This window comes from Pseudorca crassidens, chromosome 3, assembly GCF_039906515.1.
Source record: "Pseudorca crassidens isolate mPseCra1 chromosome 3, mPseCra1.hap1, whole genome shotgun sequence".
Classification (NCBI taxonomy): domain Eukaryota; kingdom Metazoa; phylum Chordata; class Mammalia; order Artiodactyla; family Delphinidae; genus Pseudorca; species Pseudorca crassidens.
The window spans coordinates 148783732-148805746 of NC_090298.1; the positions used below are offsets into that span (position 1 = coordinate 148783732).

General features: G+C 44.7%; 1 protein-coding gene across 4 annotated transcripts in view; it reads right to left on the minus strand.

The window, feature by feature from the left end:
- WWC1 (WW and C2 domain containing 1) overlaps window positions 1-22015 on the minus strand; it is a 153089-nt gene that overhangs the window by 52362 nt on the left and 78712 nt on the right. For all 4 annotated transcript variants that reach the window (XM_067732900.1, XM_067732899.1, XM_067732901.1 and 1 more), the window contains exons 3-5: window positions 13279-13482; window positions 2551-2627; window positions 968-1047 (exon numbers count right to left, since the gene is read on the minus strand). In XM_067732900.1, the coding sequence (XP_067589001.1) occupies window positions 968-1047; window positions 2551-2627; window positions 13279-13482 (361 nt within the window). The remainder of the gene's footprint in view (window positions 1-967; window positions 1048-2550; window positions 2628-13278; window positions 13483-22015) is intronic.

Here is a 22015-nt window from a genome sequence, read left to right on the forward strand (position 1 = left end):
CCACAACAGTGAGAGGCCCGCGTACAGCAAAAAAAAAAAAAAAAAAAACTGGCTGTACTCCTTGGAGCTCCCACGAGGGCTACCAGGCACCTCTGTAATGACCATCCCGTAAGCCCATCAGATGTACTGAACATGACTCAATGCACAAGTCTCGATGATCCCCCTGGTTAACAATGACAATAAGCTAACTCTTAGGGGCACTGACTATGTGCCCATCTATACAACGGGGTCAGCTAAAAGAGCACTGCTTACAGAGTTGTGATGAGGTCACCCGTGCAGAAATACTGAAAGTCCTCCCTGGCACAGAGTATCTGCTCAACAAGTCTTAGCTAGTACGATCATGAGAGTGACAATGAAGACATCTTCTCAAAGGAAACAACAGAGCTGTATCTTGCTTGGCTGCAAGTCAGCTTCTAAAAGTGAAAATTACATTTGGTCAAAGTTCTGGAAACCCCTGCAGTCACCCATAAGCACAGCATGCACGGCATGGTGCCCACTCTCCTCATAATTCGTTTGTTGTGGAAGAGACCCTTGTTCCTTCTGGGGAGCTCACTAGCTGAAGTCGTTGCTCACTTTTAGGGGCCATGGAAAGAGGCGGTTTTGTCTGTGTGCGTATCAGACTCTCCCGGATCTACTGGAGGGGATGAGACTGCTGCACAGAAATGCCCAACGACGCTTGTTTCTATGACCGGCTGGCAAAACTCAACTGAATGGAACAGACTTTAACGGCTTCGGGAATTCAGAGGACGATGAGAACCAGGTGGTCTGAAATGATTCCCCTTTTCTCTTTCCAAACCTCAATGTTGGGTGACAGTAAATGCCAGTGGAATAGAACTGGAATCGAATGATTAGAGAGCCCCATTTCGAGGAGGATGGAGAGAGACTGAAGGGGAGGGGGACAGAGAGGACAGGAGGGGAGCACGGCTTGGGGGCAATCCCCATGCCCCACACTGCAGGGTGGACTTACTTCTTCAGTGTCTGAAAGCCACGCTCTTTGAACTGTAGCTCCTGTTGGAGGTGAGCCATCTCTCTCTTCAGCTTGTTAACCTGGATGGCAGAAGACCACACACGGGGCTGGGTCAGAGGTTGGTATCAATCCAGAGTCCCCCACTGCCCCTGCATAATGATCAGGTCAACATCCCTCGGGCCCCCCTCACTGATGTCGCCTGGGTCTCAGCAGCTGTGCATTCGGTTGGCGTCCCAGTCCAGCTGTCCTGCAGGTCATTCCTAGCTGCCCTTGCGCCAGAGAAACAGGCAGCGGACAGGAGCTGGCTAACCTCTTTCATGCCACCTCACCTCTGTGAGCCTCCCCTTCCTATTCTGACAGATGAGGAGAATAGCAATTTCCTGGGTCATGCATTACTTAAAGCAGGCACTGGATATGCTAGTGCATGGAGGTAAGAGGCAACGTGGTAACTTTACAGGCAAGACACGGCCAGGGAGCCAGCTTCAGCCTGCAGGATTGCTTTGTTTGGCTTGCAGTGCTATTAAATTTTTAAAAATTAGTTGCTAATGATTAAATATTGAGATGTTTCATATACTTGGCCTAGATATACAGTTCTTTTCTAAAAATACTGGAAGATCCGCCAATGCGGAGCCTACATTCCAGCATGGCCATAAGAGCGTAGGGCTGAAATTCCACTACCCCTTTAGACAGGGCCCACCCCCTAGGCTACACAGTCCCCACTACTCCCTACTGCCTCACTGCCAGCCCCCGCCCCCCTTTCATGTGTTCTTGCAGGCATCTGAATTTTAGTGCACCTATGTGAAGGTGCACTAAACCAGTGTTCACAACACTGACTTCACCTTGAGCAAGTCATCTGACTGCTGATCCTCCGTTTCCACATCAGTCAAGGGGGAATAAAAATATCTCTCCCCCTAAGGTAATCAGGAAGTAATCAAATACAGTACTGCAGAATAAGCAGTGGTTAGCAAGACAGCATCTTTTTTTTTTTTTTTAAGATCTTTTTGATGTGGACCCTTTTTAAAGTCTTCATTGAATGTGTTACATTATTGCCTCTGTTTTATGTTTTCGGTTTCTCAGCCGCTAGGCATGTGGGATCTTAGCTCCCCGCCTAGGGATCAAACCCCGGCCACCTGCATCGGAAGGCGAAGTCGTAACCACTGGGCTGCCAGGGAAGTCCCAGCAAAATAGCTCCTTACACTAAAAACTTCAAAGTAAGCCTTGAGTCCCTGTGACCTTGGGCAAGTCACTTAGTCCCCCCCTAAGCCACTGTCGGCTCATCTTCAAAATGCAGATATTGACAGTGGCTACTTCGTGGGGCTGTCTCAAGGGCATGACGTAGAACTCGTGAAGCATTTAGGGCTACTCCTGGCATAGAGTGAGTGCTTGAGAAAGGGTGGCTGCTATCACCATTACTATTACAGAAACGACGGCTACTACTGCTACTATTGTCATTATTTAGAATCTTGTTAGTCAGCACTGGCTGCCGCGGCCTGGTTGAAGCATCTCCTCTGCTCTTGTGGGTGGGCTAGTAGCCTAAGGCTGCTCAGTGACCCCCATCAACAGTATAAGCAAAGAGGACCTACCCGGGATTTTGCTGTGGCAATTTCAGCCTTCAGGATCTCAGGGTCATACTTAGAGCTGGATGACGAACCGGAGACCACTGCAAGGAAAAAGGAAAAAAAATCTTCTATAGAAGAAACACATTTTGGTCAAGTTGGCTTATTTGGCCATCTAGGTAAACCCAGAAAGGAATGACGATTAGTGAGCAACCTGAATGTCCAACAAAGGGGAATTTGTCAAATAAATACGGTACACATATAAAACGGGGACTATACAACTTAAGTGATTTAAAACGATGGTGCCGAAGGATACTGAACATTTGGGAAATGTCCAAAACTTACTGTTATATAAAAACAATAATTTACAAAAAACCACAAAGAAGGAATAAGTTAAATTTGTAAAATATACACAGTTAACAAATACACACACACACACACACACACACACACACACACACACACCTGGAAAAAGACCAGAGAGAAATATAGCAAAAACATAATACTGCTATCTAGAGAGATTTGAATGATGAATAACATTCATTTTCGTCTTTGTATTTTTGTCTTTGCTACATTTTCTAACACAAACATACAATTTTTAATCCGAAGGAATTACTAAAAATATTTATTGCACTCTACAATATTAATGTACATTTGAAAAGGAAAATAAATTACCTGTAACACTATCACCCTAATACAATTACCTTCTCTCCAAGTTACCATCCAACGTTTATCTACAGTTCTATCATGTACAGTCATACCTCAGAGATACTATGGGTTTGGTTCCAGACCACCGTAATAAAGCGATTATCGCAATAAAGTGATTATTGCAATGAAGCGAGTCACACGAATTTTTTTGTTTTCCAGTGCCTAAAAGATCTATGTTTACACTATACTGCAGTCTATTAAGTGTGCAATAGCATTATGCCTAAAAAAAGTACATATCTTAATTAAAAAATACTTTATTGCTAAAGAATGCTAACCATCATCTGACAATGCCAGGTTGCCACAAACCTTCAGTTTGTAAAAATCACAATCTGTGAAGTGTCAATGAGGTATGCCTTTAGCTGTAATCTTACTGCGTTTTAAAAGCAGTATTTCTTTGTGTCTTGATAAAGGATTTTAAGGCTTACAAAAATGGACACAACAGAGTGATCCATTTAAAGTAAGGAAAATGAGGGCTTCCCTGGTGGCGCAGTGGTTGAGAGTCCGCCTGCCGATGCAGGGGACACGGGTTCGTGCCCCGGTCCGGGAAGATCCCGCATGCCGCGGAGCGGCTGGGCCCGTGAGCCATGGCCGCTGAGCCTGTGCGTCCGGAGCCTGTGCTCCACAACGGGAGAGGCCACAGCAGTGAGAGGCCCGTGTACCGCAAAAAAAAAAAAAAAAAAGTAAGGAAAATGAGACAAGGGACAATGAAAGTGAGGAAGCCAGTGGCATGAGATTAGAGCTCACTGCATACCATGAGGTCCCACTTCCTGACCCGCGGCCACAGACCTGGCTCTGAGCTTTCTACCTGCTGATGTGAAGAGAAAATCGGCCCCATGTAAGAGTCACTGTGTCTTTAAGGTAAACACAGCCCCACTGTTCAGGAAAGGGACAGTCATTCTTGGGAGACAGGCCAGAGAAGCGTTTCTCCCAAGTCCTTAATCCCATAGTCTGAGCAATTTCATCACCTCTCCTTTCCACTTAACATCACCTGCTGGGACCTGTATTTTTCTGAGGCTAGAGAGGCTTATTTGGAGATTGCTAGCAATTTTCAGTGTCTGGAGGTAGAAGGGACAGTCATGAAGGAGACGCTGCTCTGCTCTTTGGATTTGGTTAAAATACCTGAGTGGACCTTTTGATTATGCATAAGGAAAGTTAAAGTTAAAATGGAACACTGGGAAGTTTGGGAAACAAAACTGCCCTGCAGAGTAACTGACAAGTCATTCTGCACCACGGGTAGCATTACGTCTCTGCTGAGTTTGCAATGATGGTGGTGATGAAGAGAATGAGGATGAGGATGGAAGCCAGGCTTTACCAGAAGAGATGAGTGGCCGGAACACCTGAACAGGGAGGACCTCGGAGACCTCGTCGTGAGCATGGAACAGGGACTCCAGACACATGTTTTGTTTCCAATTTGAAGCTTTCATTTTCTGCACTCTGGTCTTTGCTGGACTTGGGGATCTCAGGGGAGGGACCTAGCTGGATCCACAGCTGGAGGCACTGACTTAAGCAAATTCCCCAGATAGGCACTTTTGGAAAAATTTTAAGGTAATTAACAATCGTTACCCACCTATTGGCAGCGCAAACATGGTAAAAAGACAAGAGGAGTCATCAGTGAGGAAATAAGATGGGGATACAGCTAAAATGGGGGGTGCCCGTTCCGTGAGCACCCCGTCCTGCTAAACACCCTGCTCATCGGTGCTGCTGGATGGGGGGTCTACACTAGGGGGAAGTGCTGAGGGGAGTTGTTAGCAGACTGGGAGAGCCTGTGAAGCATGGCAAGTCCTGACCCTAAGAAGGAGAGGGTCGCCGTGGGGATCAGCGCTGCCAGGGCTGATTGTGGAAAGTGAATGTGTTCCATGGGCACATTTAGAAACCTTCCAGGGAAGGGAACCCAAAAAAGAACAGACTCTGCCAACTGGGCCACCAGGGGCTAGAATTATTACCCTCTGGAGAATCACTGTGAAATGCACTGTTTATACCCAAAGCTGCTGAAGTGGGATGTGGCCTGTTATTTTATTTTTTTTGCGGTACGCGGGCCTCTCACTGTTGTGGCCTCTCCCGTTGCGGAGCACAGGCTCCGGACGCACAGGCTCAGCGGCCATGGCTCACGGGCCCAGCCGCTCCGCAGCATGTGGGATCTTCCCGGACCGGGGCATGAACCTGTGTCCCCTGCATCGGCAGGCGGACTCTCAACCACTGCGCCACCAGGGAAGCCCATGGCCTGTTATTTTTTAAATAAACTTTTTGTTGAAGTGAAAAATACATGCGAGAATGGAAAAGTACACAAATCATGTGTGCAGCTTGATAAATTTTCACAAAAGAAACACACTCAAGTGACCAGCACCCCAATCAAGAAACAGGTCATCAGCTTCCTTTCTGTGTCCGTGTCCCCTCACTAACCCACAACAAAATAATTTTAAATTCAAACAGGTGTGCCTTCAAGGTGACACCTTTTTATAGGTTTAATTTTTAGTTTTTATTCAAGTTATATATGAACAGTTTAACAGTATATATAAAATACTATATATTTTATACACCCAAGATTTGCTATTAAAAAAAGAGCATTCCCCAATCCGCTTATCTCACTCATGAAAAAGAAACTGTTTCAACAGGTTCAGCCAGTTTCTTGGGTGCCCACCCGTGTGAGTCTGTTAATATGCATGTTTTGCTGTTTCTTGATTTTTTTCAGTCTTAGGCATGATTTATTCACTTCTCTCTCTGGAGGATGGAGTGTTAGCTTCACTCCCGTTCTCGGCCCCAACCCCACACAGGACACCCCTCCCAGCTTCTCATCAGATAACTCTGGCGAGAGCAACCTTCAGTGTTTGCATTACTTTTACACTGCAAACACTATTCAGGGCCGAGGCATATAGCCAACTTTGCCTACTTTTTCTTTCCAGCACAGTTTTTGGGTTGTTTTTCCTAGAGTTAATAATGATCATTTTTATGCGTGCCTACTTTCCACAAATTTAACACTGATTCAGCTTCACACTTGGCCAGTTATCTAAATCTCCTCTCACAGAGTTCCTCTCTTGGGCTCTGTCTCGCAAGGCATGTGCCAGTGCACTCTCTCTGCACAGCTGGCATCCTGAGACCCCCCTCCTTGCCTCCTTCTCTCCTCCTCCCTAAATACCATGTTTCCCCCTCTGTGACTACCCCCTCATTTTGGCAGAATATCACTTCCAGGAGCTTCCTGAGAAAGGACCCCTGAAGGAAATAAACTTTTGGAAAACTTGCATGTCTAAAAAGATCGTTATTCTAGCCGGCCCTCGATTAAAGGTAGTCTTGCTGGATATAGACTTCTCGGTCGGAAATGAATTTCCTTAAAAGTGTGAATGCATCGCTCCATTGTCTTTTAGGTTTCTAGTGTTACTGCTGAGAAGCCTGGAGCTATTCTGAGTCCTGATCATTTTTGTGTGACCTGGTTTTCCTCTCTGAAAGCTTTTAGGATCTTGAATCGTTCCCAGTGTTTGAAGTTGCACAATGATATGTCTTTGGTGTGAGTTAACTTTTATCCATTGTGTTGGGTGCTCACTGAGCTCTTTCAATCTAAAAACTCTCCTCTATCAGTTCTGGGAAATTTTTCTGCATTATGTCACTGATGCTTCTTCCCCTCTGTTTCTTCTGCTCTATCTGGAGCTTTTATTGCTCAGATAGAGTTCTTGGCCTGATGGTCTTTTTTTCCGTCTCATTTTATTTTTGTTCTGCTTTTTAGAAAACTTTGTTTTACCTTCCAGGCTTCCTGTGGATTTTTCATTTCTACTCTCATAGTTTAATTTCCTAAGGCTCTTCTGTGTTCTCTGAAGACTCCTTTTTTTTTTTTCTTAATAAAATGTAGCATCCTGTTTTAGTTTCATGGTTGTGTAGCTTCTCTCGATGTTTTCTTCTCCACGCATATTCCCTGTTTCCTACAAGGGCTCCCTATCACCATGTGTTTGTTTTAAGCTCTATTGTTCATGTTTGAGGCTTTTCCATGGATGTCTGGAATCTCAGCTGTCTGCTCACCCTTAAGACTGGGGGCCCAAAAAGCTGGCTGGAGTGGAGCTTGTTGATGAGGGGTTACATGATTGACTGTGGGTTATTTGGGATGTGATTTGGCTGGATTGTTTCATCTAGGAATCCTCACTGTCAGTGTCTTTACATCTTTTCTCTTCACATCTCTTTTCTCTGAAGAGAAGAGACTCCGATTCCCCACACTCTTCTACTGTCTAGCCCGCAGGGTAATAGCCTGGCACCCTTCTGGGAGTCAAGTGGTACAGGCGGGCTGGGGTCTCAATCCTCAAGTCCATGTTCACTTAATCACCATGTTTTCAGTATGATGCACCTCAAAAAAAGAAACCTCCAATTTTTCCCCACGTTGGGGATGAGCAGTGGCCTGGTGGCACTGATCTGGGAAGGAGATCTGGTGGTCTGTGTCTCAGGAACAACTTTCCTCCAATCTTCTTTCAGGCCCTCCTCACTTCACTTCCACGCTGAGACAGCCACTCCCTCCAATTCCTGAGGCTTTTGCGCGTGCTCCAGGTAGACTAGAGGCCTGTTTTTTCCCTCACTATCAGCCCATTTTCTCTTTTCTCCACTCTATCAGACAGGCTGCCACCTGACCTTCTGCTTTCCAGCCTCCATATTTTACCGCTGTTCTCTTCTCTCCAAGTCTCCCTGTCCTTGTACATGTATGCCATAAAAATCTCTTATCTGATATTTTCTTAGTTTCAGGAATGAGTGAAAGCACGTAGGTGGTTCAACTGGCATTTTTAGCTGCAAGGCTCCCAGTGATTGATTTTTCAAATGGGAAACCAAGGCCCGGAGGAGGAAGGAGCATGGTGAGGTCCCAAAGAACCCAGCTCTCCCAAGTTCTCTTCTTTCAGAGGATGGAGGGACCCCAGTAGAGCCCCCAAACCTTAGAATTTGACTGGCTGACTTGGATTAAATGAAGAGAACTGGTTTTGAGGTCAGATACTCCTGGGTATAAAAGCTATTCCTGCCACTTTTTACCAGTGTGACCTTGGGGAAGATACTTTCCCTCTCTGGGCCTCAGTTTTATTTGTAAAATGGGAACAACAATACCTCGCAAGATTGTGTGTGCGTGTGTGCATGTGTGTGTGTGTAGCAAGGTTACTTTAAACATAAGTAGAGCGCCGGCATATTGCCCTCCAGAAATTTAATAGGTGTACATTAAATGTGAGTTCTCTTCTCCTTCCCCACGGAGCTAGAGATTGCGCCAGAGATGACAACAAAGCCTCCATCCCCAGGGCAGGGCCCCACCTGCAGCCACAGCCCTACAGCAGCCAAGCCAAGGTGGCAAAACTCTCACAAGCCCCAGCAGATCATCTGAGTTAGAGGGAGGCATGTTACCTCACCGGTCTATCAACATGCTGGAGAGCTTGACTTGGAAGGCAAACCTGGCTTATAAAATCCAAAGAAAGTCATGAGGAGCCTTGGGTCATGCCTATTTCCCTGGGATGCTTGGACTGGGCCATCCCTCACTGGTTTGCATCTTAGGACTAGGGATCCGAGATGACTCCTTCTTTAACATTCAGAATGATGGTGTCTTGGGACTTCCCTGGCGGTCCAGTGGTTAAGACCCCGAGCTTCCAATGTAGGAGGCACAGGTTCGATCCCTGGTCGGGGAACTAAGATCCCACATGCCGCGTGGCGAGGCCAAAAAGAAAAAAAAAAAAGAAAAAGAAAAACCAAAATGATGGTGTTTTTGAACCTGATGGAGCATTTAGTAGCGTCCGAAGTCATATGATAGGACTGTATCAATTCCTACCACGAATCATGTATTTATTCTTATTGGTTCCAGGGATCAGTTAAAAATCTTTGTCGTTTCAAATGCCAATGAATTAATAATATCAAATAAATATTGTTATTATTTATTGCGAGCTTAAGAATGTGACAACTACTATTCCAAATACTTTGTATTTAACTAAATTAAGCCCCATAACACCTCAATGTGATACTATTATTATGTCAATTTTACAGATGAAGAATTTGAGGCAGAGAGAAGCTGCATCACTTGTGCAAAGTTACACGGATAGCTAGGAAGTTACATATCCTGGATTTGAACCCCAGCAGTCCAGCTCCAGAGTCGACATTCTCAAAATGTATTTCCTGTCAAGAGAATATCTATTGAGCCATTAATATGTTCTAAGGAAATTGCGCTAAGTGGTTTATCTAGACCAGTGGTTTTCGGCCGGGGGCAATTTTGCCCCCCTAGGGCAGTGTCTGGAGACGTTTCTGGTGATCACAACTCTGGGTGGAGAATGTTACAGGCATCTAGCGGGTAGAGAGACCAGGAATGCTGTTAAACATCCCACAACACTCAGGATAGCCCGCACTAGGAATGCTTCATTCCTGTCACTTGACTCTTTCTTCCCCACCTTACTTTTATACTTTGGAAACTTTCTGTCTACAGGAAATTTGAAAGCATAATGTAATGAATACTGATGGATCCTTCACCTAGATCCACCAACGTTGAACATTTCCCCACATATGTTCTGTCTATCCCTCCCTCCACTCCAGTTCTTTCTCTCAGTAGGATGCCTGGTTCATAGCAAGCCCTCAAAGAATGATTACTGGAAAATGGTGGCAAAAGACGAAAACCTATCCCATATTCAAAACCAACAATGTATCATCGATCTGCTCATTTAAGACTGACACCATAATTTTTTCATTTTTCCCCTCCCGGACTTTTTTGGAATTAAGCTGCAGACATGATGCCACACATGTGTCTTAAAAACAGGACACTCTCGGGACTTCCCTGATGGTCCAGTGGTAAAGGATCCGCCTTCCAATGCAGGGGACGCGGGTTTGATCCCTGGTCAGGGAACTAAGATCCCACATGCCGCAGGGCAACTAAGCCTGCATGCCACAACTACTGAGCTCACGGGCCTCAACTAGAGAGCCTGCGTGCCACAAACTACAGAGCCCACACACCCTGAAGCCCACGCACCACAACTAGAGAGAGAAAAAACCTGTGTGCCACAACTAGAGAGAAGCCCACGCACCGCAATGAAGACCTGACGTGGCCAAGAAAAAAATACAGAAAATAAATTAAATAAATAAATAAATAACAGAACATTCTCCTACATAGCTACAACATCATTATGATAACTAAGAAAATTCTCCAATTGCCTGAGAATATCTTTTATGGCAGCTTTCCCCTCCACCCAGGGTCTAGTTAAGGTACAAACACTTCACTGGGTTTATGCTGCCATAGGCTTTTTTTTTTTTTAAGTCTAGAACAGTTTCCCCTCTTTTTTTTTTTTTTTTTTTTTTTTTTGCGGTACGCGGGCCTCTCACTGTTGTGGCCTCTCCCATTGCGGAGCACAGGCTCCGGACGCGCAGGCTCCGCGGCCATGGCTCACGGGCCCAGCCGCTCCGCGGCATGTGGGATCTTCCCGGACCAGGGCACGAACCCGTGTCCCCTGCATCGGCAGGCAGACTCTCAACCACTGCGCCACCAGGGAAGCCCTCCTCTACCTCTTTGAATCTGAGTTTCACGAGCAATATTAATATCTCCCTCCAGGGCTCTGGTAAGAATAATGCTATACACTGAATTGTGTTCCACCCAAATTCATATGTTGAAGCCCTAATGCCTAATGTGATGGTATTTGGAGAAGGGGCCTTTGGGAGGTAATTAGGGTTAGATGAGGTCATGAGGGTGGGGCCCTCATGATGGGATTAGTGACCTTATAAGAAGAAACACCAGCAGCTTGCTGTTTCTCTTTCTCTCTCTGTGCCCCGTGAAGACACAGTGAGAAGTCAGGAAGAGGGGTCTCACCAGAACCCATCCATACTGACATCCTGACCTCAGACTTCCAGCCTCCAGAACTGTGGGAAAATAAATGTCTGTGTTGAAGCCACCCACTCTGTGGTATTTTGTTATGGCAGCCCCCAGCTGACTAAGATAGATTAAGTGCTAAAACCCTCATGATGATCTCTAGGACATTATTTGACCTAGAAATAGCTAATGAGTGTAATCCAGTTCTTTTCTATAATCTGAGATTGTTTTTTTTTTCTTGAATTGCCAAGGAACGGGGCGGGGCTGGGACAGTGAATAAACCACTCACAGTCCTCCTCCCAGACCAAACTTCTCAAAGACAGGGGTAGTGTTTAAGGATCCAGCCAAGCCACGGACACCCTGACACTGTGGCCTAATACTGGCCCTTTGGCCCACAGTGCAGGTGTTGTTGGGACAGACGGAACTTATATGTTTGCAACTTATCACCTCTTGCCAGCTGTAAGACCCTGGGCATGTTATTGGTCTTCTCTAGGCTGCAGATTCCTTATCTGTTACAGGAGGATATTAACTGTGCTTGCCCATAGAACTGTTATGAGAATTAACTGAAATAACATATTCAGACTGCAGGCTAGCATGTAGTAAGCACTCATTAAACATAGGAAAGTATTAGTTATTAAAAAGAGTGGTAGGGGGCTTCCCTGGTGGCGCAGTGGTTGAGAGTCTGCCTGTCGATGCAGGGGACGCGGGTTCGTGCCCCGGTCCGGGAAGATCCCACATGCCGTGGAGCGGCTGGGCCCGTGAGCCATGGCCGCTGAGCCTGCGCGTCCGGAGCCTGTGCTCCGCAATGGGAGAAGCCACAACAGTGAGAGGCCCGCGTACCGCAAAAAAAAAAAAAAAAAAAAAACAGTGGTAGGGACTTCCCTGGTGGTCCAGTGGTAAAGAACCTGCCTTCCAATGCAGGGGACGTGGGTTCAATCCCTCGTTGGGGAACAAAGATCCCACATGCCGCAGGGCAACTAAGCCCATGCACCACAACTACTGAGCTCACACGCCTCAACTAGAGAGCCTGCGTGCCGCAAACTACAGAGCCCTTGCGTTCTGGAGCCCGCACGCCACAACTAGAGAGAGAAAACCCGCACACCACTGCTAGAGAGAAGCCCGTGCACCACGATGAAAGATTCCGCATGCCTCAACAAAGATCCCACGTGCTGACGCAGCCAAAAAAATAAAAAATAAGAGAAAATAAATATTATTAAAAAAATTTAAAATTTCTAAAAAGTTAAAAAAAAAAGTGGTAAATTACCAAAAAAAAAAAACACCCTCAACACATCAGAAAAGGTCAACGGGCTCCTTGAAAGCTACTGATCTGGCATCTCCCTATGTTGGGAATGAGGACTGGGGACCCTGGCACGCCTCTTCTCCTCCTGCAGAAACCAGGGAGACAGGAAATCTCCTCCACTCAGAAATACCGACAGCAGCGTATAAGCAGATATACTGTGATACGTGTTATGAACAAAATAAACAGAGAGCCATTACAGAGGCTAATGCTGGGGAAGGGAGTCTGTGGATGGGGATGTCAGAAGCAAACCTCTCAGAGGACATGACCTGAAGGAAGAGACTGGAAGGGTGAGAAGGAGCCAGCTGTGCAAACAGACCAATAGAAAAGCTTCCTAGGCAGGGGAGCAGCAATTCAAAAGCCCCAAGGTGGAAAGGTGCAGGGCAGGCGAGAGGAGATGTACGTACTCAGCGCATCTGGAGCCTAGTGAATGAGAGCCTGCAATGAGGTGGGCGTGGCCAGCAGGGGCCTGATCACGTGTGACTGTGTGGGCTATGGAAAGAGCAATGGGACAAAATACACATAACATAAAACTTACCACTTTAACCATTTTAAAATATACAGCTCAGGGGCATTAAAGACATTCGTACTGTTGTGCAGCCATCACCACCATCCATCTCCAGAACTTTTTCATCTTCCCAAACTGAAACTATCCATTAACCAAGAACTCCCCACTGCCCCCAGCCACTGAAGGGCTTTCAATAAGAAGACAGGTAATAAGTCTGGCATTTTGAGATGACAAATGAATGAACGGAAATGGAATGAAAATGGTAGATGAATCATTGCAAAGCACAAGTAGGAGCCGGAAAACAGTAGAGAAGGTGGTGGTTTGGACAAGGAGTGGAGATGAACGAAAATAGGTAGATCTGAGAAACGCTGAGAGGCAACAGAGGCAAGACTCAGTGTGGCCACTCCCTCTTCCCTGTAGTTGTGTTTGTGGGTGTCCTGGGGCGGGGGAGGTACTCACAGCTGACCTGGGAGCCCAGCTTGTGCTCCCAGACGGCGTGAAGCTGTTGATACTCCTGCTGCGCGAGCTCCAAGCGCTGCTGCTTCACCTGGTAGATCTCCTTTTGTGCACTCAGGGCCTCCTGGGCCACCACCAGGTAATCCTTCAGCATGTGCTCCTGCTCCCGCCGCCATTGTACCCGGGGATCCTCAATCTGAGTGGTTTCTAGAACAGACCCCAGAGACCCTAGGTTAGCACCTCACAAATGTCTGTTGAGTTGGTGGCCTGTAGAATCTACTACCAGAAAAGAAAAAGCATAATAAGTAGAAAATCACAATAAATGTGAATGGGTTAAACTTACCTATTAAACAACAGAGACTCTTCCTTTGGATTAAGCAAACAAACACACACACACACACACACACACACACACACACACACAAACCAGGATCAGTTTACAAACCTGAAGTCAGTCTGTCTGAGAACAGCCAGAGGAAGGGCCAGATATGAGTTCTAATCTAGATAGAGAGGCTCAACAACATTATAGACGCTTATTAAGGTCATTCGCTTTGGCAAAGAGTAAAGGAAAGTAAAATAACTGATATTTCAGAGGATATGAAGAAATACTGTGTTGGAAATGTAAATTAGAACAGCCTTACTAGAAGGTTATCTGACCATGAAAATCAAGAGCCTTAAAACGTTAACATCCTTTGTCCAATAATTTCTCCTGTAGTAATTTATTATAAAAAGCAATAAATTCAGGCAAAAATGCATTTGTACAAAACCATAATAATCATCAAGCACTTATTTAATGTTTACTCTATGCCAAGCACTATTCTAATTACTTTACATCTATTTACTCCTCCAATCATTACATTAACCCTACAGGGAAGATTCTTTTATTACCCCCATTAAACAAAAGAGAAAACTGAGACATAAAGAGGTTAAGTGACTTGCTCAAGGTCACACAGGAAATAACTGCTCAAATAAGTATGCTATATTTACATAATACACTAAAACAGCCATTAAAAATAATGTCTTCGAAAAAAATTTAAAAAAAACCAGAAAGGTGCTTATGATATAAAAGTGAGTAGAAGTACTGGGTGCAAAACTGCATAAATAATTTTGTATTTATCAAAATACATATATACATTCTCAAAAAGATTAGGAGGAAACTTAACAAATTATCAACAGCAGATATGTCTTGATGGTAGGATGCCTTTTCTTCATTCTTTTTTTATTTTTTAAAATTATGTGTACAATAAATATGTATAGTGATAACTTGGGAAAAAGTCAGAAGACAAAAAAATTTTTTAAAAAGGGTAGCTGGCGGCTGAGCAGATGTCAAAGAGGTCAAAACCATGTCCAAGTATCAATGCCCATTGACTGTCAACTCCTCAGTCATTTCCCAGTTGGTGGGTGGGGTAAGGGGCAACTAACACACCGGAAATTGTATAATCACAGCCATATGGTGAATCCAGCCTGTAGATAGGTTTTGCTTAGCCCAAAGAACTTTATTAATTTTGAACGGATTACTGGTATGTAAAAACAAGGAGATTTATACATTAAAATCCCGATGTCTGGTTTTTCTTGATCATTCAGAAGATCTGGCCACTGTGGGTCCACAATTTATCTGCTTCATTCATTTATGTCATGTGTGTGGCTCCTGAGGGCTTTGAGTTTGTACCTCCTTCTGCAGTCCCTTTAGCTCTCAATCCTCCTGAATAGGCCCCCATGAGTATTTCCAATGAAAGAAAGAAGAGACGGGAAGAATAATCCAAGAGATAGCAGGGCCACGTTCTCATGCCTGCCAATAATCACTGTGTTACAATGGGCAGGCTGCTTGACCTCTCTGAGTCTACTTTTCTAATTATAAAAGAGGATAATGGGCCCTGCCTCACTGCTTCCCGGGAAGCTGTAGTGTACTTACACCCAGGTAAAGTAAACAAATGATGGTGAGAGTAAAGCCAAAACTATTCAATTCTTCAAGCTCTCCTCCTCCCTTTTTCTGGGAAAGAAAACAAGGTGTGAAGATGGCCGGCAGGGGCCAAAAATTGCTTCCCACAAAGAAAGCTTTGCAACTCTTCAACCAAGTAAGATGGAGGAACACTTGCAAGAGAAGAAAAAAAGCGGGAGGAGAGAATTTACAAAGCTGGGCTGAAAGACTGTGGGGTCCCATTTCCCATCAGCAGATGTGGCTTCCCTCAGGGTTAGGGACTCCTGGGTTCCCCTCAGGGGTCCCGCACTTCTGGCTGACACGGGCCACAGAAAAGAAAAGAAACATGGCCAGGGTGAAGATGTTTTTTAAAGTTTGTCGTATGTTTAAAAATTTACATTTTGGGGAAAAATATTGAAAAATACAAAAAAAAGAAAAATCTCACAATTCCACCATTGCAAATTCGTAAAGTAAGAAATGAGAGTTTAAATCTCTCCAATCCTACATCCTAGAGGTAACTGCCGTTAGGAGTCTCACACACTAACAGATATTGCCCTATGATTATATACAAACCTGTTTATACATACATATCTACACACACACATTTATTTTTAATGTAAAGTGGCCCATGTCATGTATATATTGGTCTGCAATTTGCTTTCATCTCCAAATGATATATCGTGTTCATTTTCCCTTGTAGGTACATAAAGATTTACCTCAATTTTTAATTTATCCTTGTTTTTCATTTGTACCACTGTTTTTACTTATTCATTTTTATTTTTTACTTACCTCAATCATTTAAATGGTTGCATAGTATTCCATGGTATGGTGCTAAGATTTATTTATGATAGGGCTTTAGTGGTCTCCCAGACCACTACCAGGAAACATCCGGATTGTTTTCAGTTCTTTTGCTACCACAACCAATGTTGTAGTGAGGATTCTTAAAAACATACTTCTATGAACGTGTGCTATTATTAATTCTGTAGTGTAAAAAGAGGAATTCCTTAAAAGAGGAACTACTGGGTCAGTGGGTATACACATCTTAAATTTTAACAGACACTACCAAATTATCATCCCAAAGGTTGTACCAATTTTTATCCTCACAGACAGCCTTATGAGACTGCCTTTTTCTCCGAGACTCTCAGCAAAATTGCTTTAAAAAAAAAAAAAAAAAAGGTTGGTACTTCATCCAGTACACTGGGTCCACTCAGCATATTATAATTAGCTATGGAGCTTCAAAAAACAAAAATAAAAACAAAAGCCTGAATTCTGCCCCCAGAACACTTAACCTCAGAGTTTCCAAGAGTAGGGCCCAGGCATTGGCAGTTTTAAGCTTCGCCAGGTAACTGCTGTGCAGCCCATGTCCAAGAACGCCTGTTTGCATAGTAAAATCACTGGGGGAAATTTTTTAGATCCCGATGCTCAGACCCCACCCCTGGACCAATTAAATCAGGATCTCTGGGGGTGGGAAGGAGGCAATGGTGACCCGCAAAGTTCCCCAAACAATTTCAACATATCACCTGCTAAGAGGTGACAACACGGGTGGGCTGAGCAGTCACTGAAGGTGGCAGGCAAGGCTGGCAGGTGCGATGCTGGGCTCCAGATAGAATCACCTGCCAGAGGGCTAGGTGAAATGCTGGGTCCCTGACAACTGCCCTGGGGCACCCCTGGATGGATCCTCCCCATGGTGCTCTGGGTTTAATCTGAGAGTGGCGTCCTCCCTTTGGAGGCCGCGCTCCTTGGAGCATAAAAGCACGTGAGAGGCTTAATTGAAGGCTGGCTTGGCTACCATTTTTGGTGACCCAGGCTTTCTTCTGTAGCACAAACCAACACGGATAGATGGATGCACAGGCAGACAAACAACCCACAACCCCACACCAGAACACTGGTTTCAACCTGGTTGCCTGTTGGAAATTACCCCAGAGATTTCCATTTAATTGGTCTGCAGTATTAAGTGGGCATCAATACACTGTTTAAATCACCTTTATTAAGGCGTAATTTAAATACAATGAAGCGCAATCGTCTAAAGTGTAGACTTGGATATGTTTTGACAAACGCAGACACCACAAACTACCACTTGTTATCAATGTGTAAATGGTTCCTTTACCCTGCAGTCCTGTGCCAGTCACTCCCACCCACTTCCTCCCTCCGGTTCTGTCTTAGAACTTCATGACAATGGAATCAAGCAGTATGTGCTCTTTGGATCTCACCTCCTTCACTTGGCATAAGGCTTTTGAGACTCATTTAGGTTGTATCAGTCGTCCATTTTTTGTTATTGTGGAATAACAGTCTATTGCATGAACACAGCATAATTCACTTTTTGATAAACTTTTGGGTTGCTGTTTGAGATTATTATGAATAAGGCTGTAATGAACATGCATGCACAAGTCTTTGCAATGTCTGCATTTTGCTTAGGTAAAACTATCTAGGGGTGGAACTGTTGGCTTGTGTGTTAATTATATGTTGAATTTTATAAGAAACTAAAAAACTGTTTTCCAAAATGGTTGTTCTGATTTACATCCTCACTAGTAGTGAATTAGAGTTCCAGTTCCTCCACCTCCTCACCAACCACTGGTACTGTCAATCCTTTTCATTTTAGTCATTACAGTGGGTGTATAGTCGTACCTCATTGTAGATTTAATTCCTATTTCCCTAATGACTGATTATGTAAAGCATATTTTTATGTGTTTCTTGGCCACTTGTATGTCTTCTTTAGTGAAGTGTCTATTTAAATCTTTTGCTCATACTTTTTATTGTGTTGTTGGGCTTCTTACTATTAAGGTGTAAGGGTTCTTTTTATATTCTTGTTACGGATCTGTTGTCAGATATATGTATTGCAAATATTTTCTCCTTATATGTAGCTTGCTTTTTCAGTTTCTTAATGGTCTTTTGAAGAGCAGAAGTTTTAATTCAATGAAGTCCAATTATTACTTTTTTCTTGTATGCTTAGTGCTTTCTGTGCCTTGTCCAAAAAACCTTTGCCTACCCTAAAATCTTGCAGATTTTCTCCTTAGTCTCCTTCTCGAAGTGTTCTAGTCTTAGCTTTTTTTTTTTTTTTTTTTGCGGTACGCGGGCCTCTCACTCTTGTGGCCTCTCCCGTTGTGGAGCACAGGCTCCGGACGTGCAGGCTCAGCGGCCATGGCTCACGGGCCCAGCCGCTCCGCTGCATGTGGGACCTTCCCGGACTGGGGCACGAACCCGTGTCCCATGCATCGGCAGGCAGACTCTCAACCACTACGCCACCAGGGAAGCCCATAGTCTTAGCTTTTATGTTGAGGTCTGTGGTCCATTCTGAATTTATTTTTACATATGGTGTGAGGCAGGGGTAGAAGTGGAAATGTATTTTTTTCCACGTGGATACCAGTTGTACTAACAACTCTTGAAAAGACTGTCCTTTGGGGACAGCTCCCTAGGTGGCTGTAAGGAGCTGTGCTAACTGCTGTTCATCCTGAACTGGTCACACTCTGAGGGATCCTCCCAAGACCAGCCGCTTCTGCTGATGCTCCACTTCCTTAAGTCCACCTCACCAGAATAGATAACTTTACACCTGGGCAGGTTCTTAGAGATGTCCTTGGCCAACTATTTTTGAGTTCTTGTTTTTATTAAAGCTAAACATGGACAGAGTTTAATCATTCAGCATGTCACGAACTCAGCTACATACAACATCATCCCTCTATCCCCTTCCCCTTCATGCCCCCTCTCCCCAAAATGCAGCTACTTCCAGTAAACATTTAGCCGACTGGGCGCAGCCATCATTGAGACCCAGTTCTTCAGCCTCCCCCAGGCTCCAAACCTCTACCTACAAACACACTCCACAATCACGCTCCATACAGCTCACACGTTCACCGCACTTCACACATCCCTCACCTCCCCGCCTCTACCCATCACACGCCTGCTTTCTACGCGCACCACACGCGCACCCACGTGACTAACACTATTGAATTCTCTAACGGCTTGAACGACAATTGTCTTAAAAACAGCTGAACATCTGGAGAACGTCCATCCTTGTTAGTATGGAAATGAATGCAAACGAAAAACAATGAAGTAACAGTTTAAACCTGTGATGAATTTATCGAAAAGTAACTAGCCCCATACTGACTGATGAAGGTATGAGAAAAATAGTACCCTTATTGCTGTGGCAATACAGATTGATACGATCTTTTAGAAATACTTATCAAACTAGGAAGAGGTACCACAAGTCTCACAAGTGTTCATAATCTTTCACTTAGCGATCCTACATTTGGAAATACAACTCCAGGAAAGCATCATAGAAGAAAAAAGCAATATGCGTAAAGATTCTTCCCTAGTGTTATTTATTTATAACAAACAAATGGAAAGGACCCACAAGGTCAGCAATAGGGGGGTATTATGGTACACTCATTATGTGTTAAAATGTATCAATACACCTATTTGATACATTAAAAATGACAAATATGAAGACTAGGCAGCATCTCTCAAATATTCATGACATAGTATGAAGAGAAAACAGCTGAACACACAACTTGATCACTGATTAAAACCATCTAATCATGCTGGATGTACACGGCAGTGGGAAAACTGAATACGGATAAATGAAATAATGAAAGAAGGTTATATCTTGGAAAGAGTTGTCCATATTTGCTGTTTCCAATGCCTCCCCTCCGTTGTTTTTTAGACTGACTCTAGTCAGGCTTTTGCCCCCAGTCCTTGTCCAAAGCTGCCCTCCAAGTCAGGGTCACCAGCGTCACAGGGGTTTGCTAAATCTATCGGTCAATTCTCAGTCCTCTTCGTACTTGATCTGTCAGAAGCATTCGACGGGGTTGACACCTCTCTCCTCGGTATGCCTCCTTCACATGGCTGCCAAGACACTCTCGCTTTCCTTCCCACCTTTCCGATCACTCCCCAGAATCATGACTGGTTTTCCTCTTCTCTGTACCTTCTCCTGTCTGAGGACCCCATGGCTCATTCTTTGATGTCTTCTCTCTGTCTTGACTTATTCCTTTGGTGATCCCATCCAGCTTCATGTCTTTAATACTCTCTATATGCCAACAACTCCCATATACACATCTTCAGCCCAGATCTCTTTTCCAAACACCATATTCCTACATCAAACTGACCAGCGACATCTTCTCTCAGGTGTATAACAGGTATGGAAGATGCGACACATCCCAATGAACCCTTGGTCCTCCTTCCTAAACCCACTCCTCCTGCAGTTTTCTCCATCCAATAAATGGCAACTCCATCCTGCCAGCTGCTCAGGCCCAGAGAGGCTCATTTATCCCGTTCTTTCACACCCCATGTGCAATCTATCAGGAAGGCTTGTTGGCTCTGTCTTGAAAATACCTCCAGCTTCAGGCCACTTTTCACCACCTCTACCACTACGGCCTTGGTCTGGGGCACGGTCCTTTGTCACCTGGACTATTGCAATCATCTCTTACAAGTCTCCCTGCTTCTGCCCCTGTTCCACTAAGGTCTATTCTCAGCAAAGCAGCCAGAGTGACCCTTTTAAGACATAAAACAGGTCACACCACTCATCTGCTTAAAATTTTCCAATGGCTCCCATCGTGTTGAATAAAAGCCTGAACCCTTCAGGTGGACCACTGCCCACACCCTGCTGGCCTGATACCCTTCTCTCCGCTTCCTCACAAATTCTGCTATATGCACACCTGCGTCCTTGCCATCCCTCAAGCAAGCTAAATGTGATCACGCGGTGGAGTTTTCGTTCGATCAGCTCTCTCTACTTGAAATGCTCTCCCCACCTCCTTCAAGTCTTAGCTCAAATCTCATTTTCTCGACAAGGTCTTCTTCCTGAAGACCTTTACCACTATCCTTGCCCGCCACCCACAAAGGCACCCCAGCACACCTCAGCCCCATGCTCTGCTTCCCCTTTTCCCGTAACACTGATCATTGTCTAATATACTACATAATCTGCTTACTTATTCCGTTTATTTTCTGTTTCTCCTGCCAAGATGAAAGCTCTGTAAGGATAAGGATCATTGCCATTTTGAACTCTCACGTACCCCACGCTCCCAGAACAGTGCCTAGAACACTGTAGGAGGTCAATAAATATTTGCTGAATGAATGAACGCTGGATGGTGGATTTAATTTGTTGCTCAATTCTATTGTGTCTAGAACTCTTAAGAGAGTAATTTCAGTCAGTGGACACACAGAGGATTGGTCTGAGCCCACAGCTCTGAGGGCTTGGGCCTCGATGGTCACACACATACCGCATCTGTATCACTGGCTCCGTCTGCGGAGGTGGTACCCTCCGTCCAATGAGAGCACCTTCCAGCCAAAAGAAAACCAGTAGCCCGATAGCTGGTAAAACTAGCAGAGAGAATTCTTCCTACTGTGATTCTCATTTACTCACCTCCCAACACATACCCCCATTTCTGCCATCATCCCCTCCAGAATAAACTCTGCCACTGCGTGATACTCCGTCCTTCTATCTCTCCAACAACTCCCAGAAGCACCTGAAAATCTCACTCCCACCATCAGATTTTAATGAGGGGGATGCACTCAGCAATTACAAACAGGAAAGGACTGATTAGGGGTCCTGTACATCAGTGTTTAACCCAGCATACCGTGCAGCCCTCCAAGCATTAACCTCATTCCCCATACATACTCAATTAGGCATATTTACTTCTCATTATCCCGTATGCAATCATGAATGCTAATAAAAACCTCGGCTACCACCAACAATGCAATTAATGCCATTAGCTGTCTCTCAGAAACTCTCCTATGCTTTGGTGCCAACAACAGTCTGCTCATTCACCCACTTGGTCGTGCGTTCATGCACGTATGCCCTTTTCTATGTAGCAAAGGTCAAGTGCACACCTACTA